At 37.6% G+C, this 10,050-nt stretch overlaps 2 protein-coding genes across 2 annotated transcripts; both read left to right on the plus strand.

The window, feature by feature from the left end:
- Positions 1–3,624: 3,624 nt before the first annotated feature.
- On the plus strand, positions 3,625–5,161 carry LOC128378990 (myeloid-associated differentiation marker homolog). Its single transcript, XM_053338587.1, has 2 exons — positions 3,625–3,888; positions 4,577–5,161. Exons 1-2 carry the CDS (start codon positions 3,625–3,627, stop codon positions 5,159–5,161), a joined length of 849 nt encoding a protein of 282 aa, XP_053194562.1.
- A 1,548-nt stretch (positions 5,162–6,709) lies between these two features.
- Positions 6,710–7,754, plus strand: LOC128378989 (myeloid-associated differentiation marker homolog). Its single transcript, XM_053338585.1, has one exon. The coding sequence runs from the start codon at positions 6,710–6,712 to the stop codon at positions 7,568–7,570; it is 861 nt and encodes a 286-aa protein (XP_053194560.1). The 3' UTR covers positions 7,571–7,754.
- The last annotated feature ends 2,296 nt before the right edge of the window (positions 7,755–10,050 follow it).

The following is a 10,050-nucleotide window of genomic DNA, read 5'->3' on the forward strand; positions in this document are numbered from 1 at the left end:
CCATAAAGGTGGAATAAAATATTTTTTACCTCTTTCAATGAAATGATTGTAAAAATGTGATTTATTCTTGATAGATAAAGGGTATATATTCTCATTGCACCTGGTCAAAGGTGATTACTGATGTGTATAAATAAAAAATAAAAAGAGGAATTTGTCTGACAACAAAATGATCCCAAATTTATGGGTGACCGTGTATATGTACAGATACTGACACTGAACTTCACACAGTATCTGTTCAGCCTTGCAAGCTGGGGATCTGCATCTGCATATGTGAACTGTTTATTGCAACAAAACTCTGAAAGACAACTTGCTGTCTGTGAACTCATCTTTAAAATTCCACCACATTGTAATAGAACACACAACTCCATGCTGATCATTGTTTTGCTGCTTAGATTCTCACCCGCATTTGTGACCTCAAAAACAGCAGATTACTTTGGGACTAAGTGTGGAGTTACATTACTGTGCATGAAGTGGTGGTATCTGACTGAGCCGTCACCTCCTGGCTGTGTTTACAGGTGTGTGTCAAATCAATGTCACAGTAGAAGGTGTTATAGAGAATTTATCTGTCAATGGTTAACCTCAGCAATGGAGAAAGTGTACAGGATCCAAGGATGTCTTATGCTGTAAATGTTTATTGAAGTTTGACCAAGGAGTATCAAAGTATTATCAATACACCTGGCTGATGCATGATGCCACCATAATTCTGAGGAAACTGTCCTCTGTGGATAGTCTTTAAGCCTTCACAGATATTATCATGGAAACTATATTCCCATAAATGGTCATACTCAATACATCTACAGTAATGGATTTGGGAAATGGGAAACACAGTTACCCATGTGAGGTTAGGGACTCCTGCAATCCCCAAAACACCAGAGACAGTTGCTTTCACTGTCTCAAGGAGAGAAACAGTATGTCCCTCTGCCAAGACAATATTAATAATAAATTGTATTTATAGGCGCCTTTCTTGGCACTCAAGGACAATAGTGCAGCCTTTGTTGTGACGTCAATGTCCCTAAAGACCCTAAAGATGAAAAATAACTCCCTTACAGAAGGGATCTTTAAAACTCTCTTTCATCAAACAGGTTACAACAAGGGAGCAACACAAACACAGACACACACAGTTGGTGTTATAATCAAATGATCACAGCCTGCAAGACCACCTCAGTGGTGTGAACAAACTTTAACAATTGTCCATTACTGCTCTGCTGCCCTCTGGTACTAAAACAATATCAACAAGTATTTTTATAATCAATTTATAATTTAAGTCATTGTTTAGCAATAATGGAAAAACAATCTCTTGTGATGTAAATTTTCACTATTTTCTGACATTTTATCCACTAAACAATTATTTGAGGAAACCACCACAGTTCTGAAGGATTTTACATTTGTGACTCTGAGTGAATTGTCCAAACTTGTGGATTGATCCTCTGACTATTTGTTTAGTCCTGCATCATCAGGTAAATGTTTAATACTTTGGTTTATGATGAAATAATTCAGCCCATGTAGTCACCAGTCTTAACTGTACTGTGTGTTTAGTGCTAATTAGCAACTATTTGCATGCTTACAGAGGAAACTATGATGAATGGTAAACATCAGAATAGTAGCATTGCCAGTGTAAATATGCCAGCATGCTGACATCAGCATTTAGCTCACGTCATTGCTGTGCCTATGTGCAGCCTTACAGAGTTGTTATCACTATAGACTTTTGTTTTTTTTATGATAATAAAGCAAGCAGTTCTCTTTCTCTTTACAATAGGATAAACTAAAACAGTGGGTTTGCATGCATGCTGCTCTGTGCTACTGCAAAATTCTACAATATTCAGGGAATGCAGCAATCTCTTAATAATCACAACAGAAGCCATTAATCTTTCCATTTGTGGTTGCAGTGCTACCTAGATAGCCTCCATTATCAATGGTATACTAAAGTATCTAACATATAGTGTTCACCATTGTTCTGACTGTAGTAGACATTACCAAACTACATTTGTAGGCTAGCTGTATAAACTGTAGTTACAGCCACTTAGTCATTTGTTATTATCATTATTATTATTGTTGTTGTTGTTGTTGTTGTTGTTGTTGTTGTTGTTATATTATAACAATAATAATAATAATAATAACTTCATTTATATAGCAGCTCAAAATACTTTATAATGAAAGTAATTAGGTACACCAGGTGCGTCACAAAACTAAACTAACCACACAACAAAAACAGGAACAAGGCGGTTAGGATGGTAGCATTGCAGAAGTAGGTTTGAAGGAAGTTTTGCTGTTGGATGGTTCCTTAATTTAGGCTGTAGTTATACATTTTGTTAACCATTGCACCTGGCCCTGATCTAAAGAAATTCAATCAACAAAGAGATTTCCATAATATAATAACATTATATCCACATGCTAGCATGGAAGTTACGTACATTACATGTCATCTAAACACATGAGACAACATTTATTAGATTTTTTAGGAACAAATGTGCTTATATTTTCTGAGTTTTTCCTGCTAAATTTCATGCGGCAAAATTTCTCCAAAATAGTATTAGGTCAGGATACAATGTCAAGCATAAAAAAAGCTGATCCATACTACCACACAGGAACCTCATAGCCATCACAGACAAATGCACACAGTCATGCAAGCACACAAAAACCATGCAGAGTTACATTTTCATGGATATATTCAATATTCCATGACTGGGAGAATGTTAAAAATGATAAGCTGTTTAAAAGTTAAGTCATGCTCTCTTTCCTCCAGGGTTTGTTGAACGCTTAAGTCTTTCAATATTCTTTCAATTAAATAGGTCCAATGGGACTTATTTAATCTAGATGTCTCCATTGTATACTTTGACCCATCCAATTATTCTGTCTGAGAAAAGAGCCTGAAGCACAACTCCCTTATCAGATTTATTTGATACTGAATAGTTAAAACCTTCATTTAAAGTTAGACAAGAAGAAATTGTGTGCTATGCATGTATAATTAGCAGTTCAAGTTGTTAAAGGTGCTTGTGTGTGCACTAATAGTTGGCAGTCTGTAACAGTTGGCAATCTGGTAAACTGTTTTTAATTTAGATCAGTGATTTATGGCCCCTATTCTGTCTTCAAAAGTTCTAAAGTTCATATCCTAAATCTTGGATCTAGTTTCTCTGTCTTTACCTCATACCAAATATAATCTTTCCACTGTATGGAGGCCTAATTATCCTTATGCCTCCTGCAACACATTTACACATTTGAATGATGGCCTTAGCAACCCAACCTAATGCACACAAATGATAAGCAAATGGAAATGAGAAACCCCCCTCCCACGCACACATACACTATCTTTATAACTCTGGTACACACTTGCGCAATGATGGCTTGTTTAATAGGAAGGAGGAGGAAGTTTTGATCGGGCAACAAACAGAGTTCACATTCATCGTCCTCTCTATATGCATCATACATGTTCAGGCAGCACTCACAGGCAGCACAGAGGGGCTGATAGAATCAAAGAAGAACCTGAAAAGAAGAAGAAAAATATTAAATCAACTATTAAAAAAAGAGAAGAGGACCGTAACGGTAACTATTAAAAAGGGCAGGAGAGGCAAGCTGGTGAAGAGTTGAGAGATTAATTAAAGATCTGACAACAGGATTACAACTACCATGGCCGTGGAGTTTAAGACACTGATAGCACCTGTGGGCATTGTGCGGATACTAGAGGTGATCTTCACCCTTATAACCGTAAGCCTTGTGGGATCATTAACCCACCAGTCTTACTCCCTCTGGGTATGGTGCATCTTCACCTGGTCCTTCTGCGTCAGCGTCTCCTTACTCATACTCATCCTGGAGCTCTTTGGTCTCAGTGCAAGGTTACCCATCTCCTGGAATGACTTCACTACATCTTTTGCCATGTTGGCTACCCTAATGGTTTGTACCATTCTATTTTATCTGTTTTTGTCTACAGACATTGTCAGGATAAACTTATTGCAGCTTGTTGGTCTGTCACTGTCATGAGGCTGAAGATTGGCAGTAAGGATTGCCCTAAATATCGATCAGTGCTCTCATTCACATATGAGCTCATGCAGGAAATGTTCCTGAACATTTCAGGGATAGACTGTGAAGGAATGAATGTGTGAAGGGGCTTTACTAAACATTACGGTCATTTGGAACATTGTAGTCTACATTTTACAGAGGAAAACCAATTTACAAGGAACCAAAATGAGCCAAGACAGTATACAGTATGAGCTCTGATAAACAGTGAAGGTTTTTGGGAAACCTCATTATCCTCAATCACTTTGCTCCCGCAGTCAGCCAAATCACTACAAAATTCATATATAGCTGTATCTACAATGGTTCATGTAACATATCAATATTGAAGTTATAAGATTAACCACTTTTTCCTCTTCTGTTTTAAAAAATATATTTTTAAGGCCACAACCATTATACCCCCAACTTCCCAAACAGATCATGATGATCACATGTCTGACTTTAGTAACTGTAAATATGCATGTTTACAATTTGCTGGTACTAAAGACAAATGAGGTATATTTAATAATAGTATATTTGATAAATAAATAAACAGTGTATACCACCTTTGTTGTTTCTCTTTATACAGGTGCTGGCAGCATCCATCATCTATCCTGTCTTTTACGCTTGCTCCAACTGTGGCATACAGATTGGTGCCACTGTTACCTCCATTCTGGCCTTCATCCTATACGCCGTTGAGGTTGGGCTGACCCGTGCCAAATCTGGTGAGATAAGTGGATTTCTGGCCACAGTCCCAGGTCTCCTCAAAGTTCTGGAGGCCTTTGTGGCCTGCATCATCTTCATCTGCTTGGAGGAAAGCATTTATAGTCATTATGTAGGACTCCAATGGTGTGTTGCTGTCTATTCCATTTGGTTCATTTTCTCCCTACTTGTCATCATTTTAACTATTGGCCGCCTTTTGGCTTACTTACCATTTGAAAAAATTCTTATAGTCTGCAATGTGTTGGCTGTGTTGATGTACATGACAGCTGTGGTCATCTGGCCAGTGTATGTCTTCAGGAACAATCCTAGGCCAAGTTACTGCTCAACACATATTATTTGTCGATGGTGGGATAATTTAGTTGTCATAAGTTTCATGACCTGTGTCAACCTTGTTGCCTATGTTGTTGATACTGTTTATTCTTTTAGGCTGGTCTTTGTCAGTACAACATAGGTTGGAAATATGCATCATATTTCAGTCCAGAACTCAAAAATTGAACATGATTTGTAGAATATTATGTAACATGTTACACCTTTTATTTCAATGTTGTTTTTATGATGATCCCAACACACTTTGTTTTGGATTTGATCTGAATGATATATAATTGACTATGATTTTCAGACAATATAATGTTTGTCTATTTTTTTACATTCTTTTTTTATCTGTAATTCTGGGAGGTGTTGTAATCCCAATCTCCTCTCTCACCCTCTTTCCTCCTCCACAACTCTCATCTGATCTTCATAGATCAGATACATTACTCATATTCATTCAATGCATATACTGTGAATTATGCATCAAATATAGAAAAAATGTGAGGGTTTTGTGAATACTTACACCACCATGGATGTCAAGATGTTTCAGCAACTCAGTAACCAATTACAGTCATAAATGAATACTATGTGTCATGGTTAAATAGGACGCTCTGACCCACCCTGTGGCTCTGAAAGGATGTTTGCACAGGTGTGTCAAAGTGTACATAGGTTTCAAGTTGACATTACATCTCCACTCCTATTTCTCTATAAGAGGGAATGAGAGTGGGCAAAAGACATGTCCGTCATTTATATTTTCAGTCAATTTGAATTGCAAACACATTTAATGATGAATGAAACATATCTAAGTATGCTTTGACTCCCCATGTGTGGAGTTGGTTCACATTTTTGAACATTTAGGCTTCTTCTTCATAAGTAAATGAGTAATTGGTCAGGATCGAAGACTGGTTTGCTTATCTTAATGATATCTTTGATAAGCGTAATTAGGATTTGCATGACCTTTGTTCAGTGCTGGTATTACTAAGAATGAAAGAAAGAGTGGAAATCAAAATGATCCTGTGACCATAAATGGAGAGAGTGAGAGTGAGAGTGAAAAAGGAAAAGAGAAAAGAAACAAAAGAAAAAAAGGGATTTTTTTTAACTAATTGTTTCTGGTTTTCTGCATTGTAAAAATAGACAAAATAAAATATAATTTTAGACATAATTTAAAGCTTCTTGCCTGTTTTGTGTTGTCAGATTTTTAAAGTGGTCCACATTCATCTCTTCATAACACCTGAAAAAGTCCTATCTTTATTTCATTAAAGCCCTGACAGCTATCCGTCCTTCCCAGAAACAACTGAATTCAAGGACAGAATTCTCATTATTTTCCATAGGATGTGACCTACACCTCATCATAGTGTTGGAGATTAGCCTCAGAATGAAGCTTGTGTGGAGGACCAGAGTCCAGTGTGAGTCATATGTTGAACATGATAACGCCCAACCAGTACCCAATCAGTGGCATGAAGCAGGGGCCATAAACTGTAGAGATAAGCCCAGGATGCTCTCTTTGAGTATGCATCACTACAGTTTCGGTTTTAGAGAATAGACCTACTTGGGCATGGATCTTGATTAGGAACAACAGGAGCAGTTTCAGTGTCTCACAAGGACTTGTTGCGCTAAGGAATGCACTTAGTGGAATAAATTGAGTTTTAAGGCAATTTTTTTATGTCAGAGAGACTCATCCTGTCCAGCCATGATCAATGTGGATTTACGGGCGCTCACAAAGCCTGTGGGCATTATGCGAATAATGGCAGCAATCCTCACCTGTATGTCTTTAAGCCTGGTGGCAAGTGTTGGATATGATACAACTGCCTACTGGGCGTGGTGCATGTTCACCTGGTGCTTCTGCTTCTTCTTCACCCTTCTAATTCTCATCCTGGAGTTCACCACTTTCAGCACAAAATTACCTTTCGCCTGGGAAGACTTCACTGCTGCCTTTGCTATGCTGGCAAGCCTCATGTGCCTGGCCGTTTGCATCATCTACCCCACTTTTTTCACTTGCAACAACTGCCCCCGTCAAATTGCTGCCTCTGTAGTGTCTGCGGTGTGTTTCGGGGTGTATGTAGGTGAAGTGTCCCTAAACTACTATCATCCGAGTGGACAGAACAGCGGGTTCCTCTCCACGGTGCCTGGTATAATGAAGATGCTGGAGATCTTCCTCGCCTGTCTTATCTTCACATCTCTGGAGGAAAGTCAATACTCAGCCTCCCCAGAACTGCAGTGGTGTGTGGCCGTGTACTCCCTGTGCTTCATCTTTGCCATACTCATAATCGTGCTCTCCGTTGGACAGTGGACCTCACTTTTTCCATTTGCTTTTGAAAAGCTAGCAATCATTTACAACCTTTTGGCAGCACTGATGTATTTGTCAGCTTTGGTGATGTGGCCACTGTATAGTTTCCACAATAATAAGAGACCCGGTAGCTGTGTGATTATACGCCCCTGTCCCTGGGATAAACAAATGGTGATCACCTTCATGACAATCTTCAACTTTATTGTTTACACCCTGGACAGTGCCTATTCTATACGCCTAGTGTTCTGTGTTGGTAACCAGTGATACTCTCAACCAAATGTCTTCTTGAGGTTTGAATCATTGTGTTCTGTAAACTTTTAGCATTTTTTTTTATAAAAGATTCAGTCAGTTTTTGTTGGGGTGATTTTTATCAAGTGTCATTGAAGCAGAAGCAGAAGCAGAGTTAGTTAATGATTGAAACTGTTGTACACTGTCATAAATTAAACTAGCCTAGTAGAACTTTGGATCCTGATACACAAAGAGTGAATTATCAAGATGTAGGTAATAATACTGACCTCTTACTTCAGTTTATTACACTGAGATCAAATTATGACGCAAGTGAATCCATGAGTGGTTTTACATGAATGTGTTTTACTTATGAGTGCTGCAACTTGCTGATTAAGTTTCATATTTGGGGAAATCCACGTGTTCACTTTTTTGCAGAGTTTGATGAGATGATTGATACCATTTTCTGTATATCGTAAGGCGACCACCAGCAGCCAGTTAGCTTAGCTTAGTATAAAGACCAGAAACAGTTAGACTGGCTCTGTCCAAAGGTGACAAAATACTCCTAACATCATCTCTAAAGCTTACTAATTAAGATGTTACACCTCAGTTTGCAAAAAAACAATGGTAGAGAATTGACAACAGATGTATACTGTTATATAATGCAGGATAGATGTGATAAGGTAGGAAGCAATGAGAAGGAAACACCAGTGAAAAAGAGAAGCAACAAATAACTAAATAAAGAGATTGACTAGATAGAAGCAGAGAAAGAGAGAGGAGACAGTCAGCAAGACATTTCCAGACTTTGGAAGAAGTGTGGGAAAAGTGAAAAAGAAAATCCTTTAATCAACAGGCAGCTGCAGCATATACAGTTGGATTTGTGGCAAAGGGGTTATCTTTCGTTTTTTCTTATTTAGCTTATTTCCCCTCTCAGCTATGTGGTGGAAAGCCAGAGTGTATGACGTCAGCTAATCCTTTTTTTTTTTTTTAACCAATTGGGAACTTAAAAGGATGTCACCCAAATCTCACGTGTAATCCTACAGCTATTGTGTTACCTGGCACTGCAATCTGTGTGAGTGGCATTTAAGTAAACTCGGGTCAAATAGAGCAACTGAAGCATGAAATTTGTGCTTTTCTTCTCATGTCAGTCTGTCAGAAAGGAAGAGCATGTTTAAGTCAATAGCTTATATATGTCAGACATGGCAGTAAATTGCAGATGGCAAGGTCTGCTTTGATTTGGATTACACAAGGGACATCTCACTCCAGGTTACTGTATGAAAAAGTCTACATAAAACTAAACCGGATAGTCAGTGGATAAAGTGCCATATAAAACTGTAATAAAAAAAAACAGCTCTGGAGCGTCAGAAAAGTTGGTGTCTGTAGTATTTGATATTTTACATATTTTTGCATACATTATCCCATAAACAAAAATATGTTATTTTAATGGTTTATTGTCAAAGCTATATTGCCTGGTATGTATTCAAAACACTGTAACCACTGGCTTATTTTGTGAAAGCAGGAGCATGTGCTGTGTATTGAAAGAGGTACTCTATGTTAATCAAATCAGTGATGAAAAAGCAATGGGAAGCCAGTTGAAAATGTCAGACAATCATTAACATCAGCACAGATGCAACTTTTAGTCCTAGTGTGGTTTGTAATGTTTAAACAGAATCATTATGGTAATTAATGGAAAGCAGTGCCAGAATGTTTTTCTATTTTTATGTATTTTAAATCAAATCAAGTTTAATGTATTTAAATAAATGCACTAACAAGAGTTATTATTAATTCGCTTACCTCTGATGTTCTTGATTGTAGATATTCTAATTGTTCATGCTGCACCCATATTTTACCATATTTATCCCAACAAAGCACTGAGCTTAAATCTTGTTGTACATGATGTAATGTAATCAGAATCTGAGACTATGGGTCTCCCCTCAGACAAACCTTAGAAAGAGGTGCGCCCTCATCCCACCTTAGTTTAATTGCTGTTTGACATACTTAAGACACATATAAAAAGTCTGTCTGAAGGCATTTATTTGTTTCTGACTCTTGGAGACACACACATGGGCTATTCTATGTGATCTCCTTTTGATAACTAATGCAATAACTAATGTAATAATTTACACTTCCATTCACTGAGCCTCCACTGAAACTCCCCCCCCCCCCGAAACTCTCAGGAGCACCCCTGGGGAGGCCCACCTCCCACTTTGAAAACCTCTGATCTAAGCAATTTCTTGTAACATCAAAGACATTACCAACCTTTTCTGACTTTATTTTTACACTTAGAATTTCTACCTTTAATAAATTCACATTGGTGATTTTGTGCAATAATGTTGATAAGAATTAGTAACCCGAATTAATTATTTGATTTATCAGCAACAATCATAACATCAGATAGATTTTTTTAATGTAATTCTCCTTTACGAAATAGCTTTTGCCTCATTTTAAAAGTCACCTCAGGCTGCCAAAAAAGCCAAAAAAAGAGTATTTTATCCTCCACCAATAATATAGATGAACTT

Source organism: Scomber japonicus, chromosome 18 (genome assembly GCF_027409825.1).
Source record: "Scomber japonicus isolate fScoJap1 chromosome 18, fScoJap1.pri, whole genome shotgun sequence".
Taxonomy (NCBI): domain Eukaryota; kingdom Metazoa; phylum Chordata; class Actinopteri; order Scombriformes; family Scombridae; genus Scomber; species Scomber japonicus.

Excerpts from the sequence above, each read along its gene's own strand:
- LOC128378990 (XM_053338587.1), top strand. The coding sequence starts at position 3,625 with ATGGCCGTGGAGTTTAAGACACTGATAGCACCTGTGGGCATTGTGCGG. Across the intron at positions 3,889-4,576 it reads CCATGTTGGCTACCCTAATG|GTGCTGGCAGCATCCATCAT; the intron begins GTTTGTACCATT and ends CTCTTTATACAG.
- LOC128378989 (XM_053338585.1), top strand. The coding sequence starts at position 6,710 with ATGATCAATGTGGATTTACGGGCGCTCACAAAGCCTGTGGGCATTATG.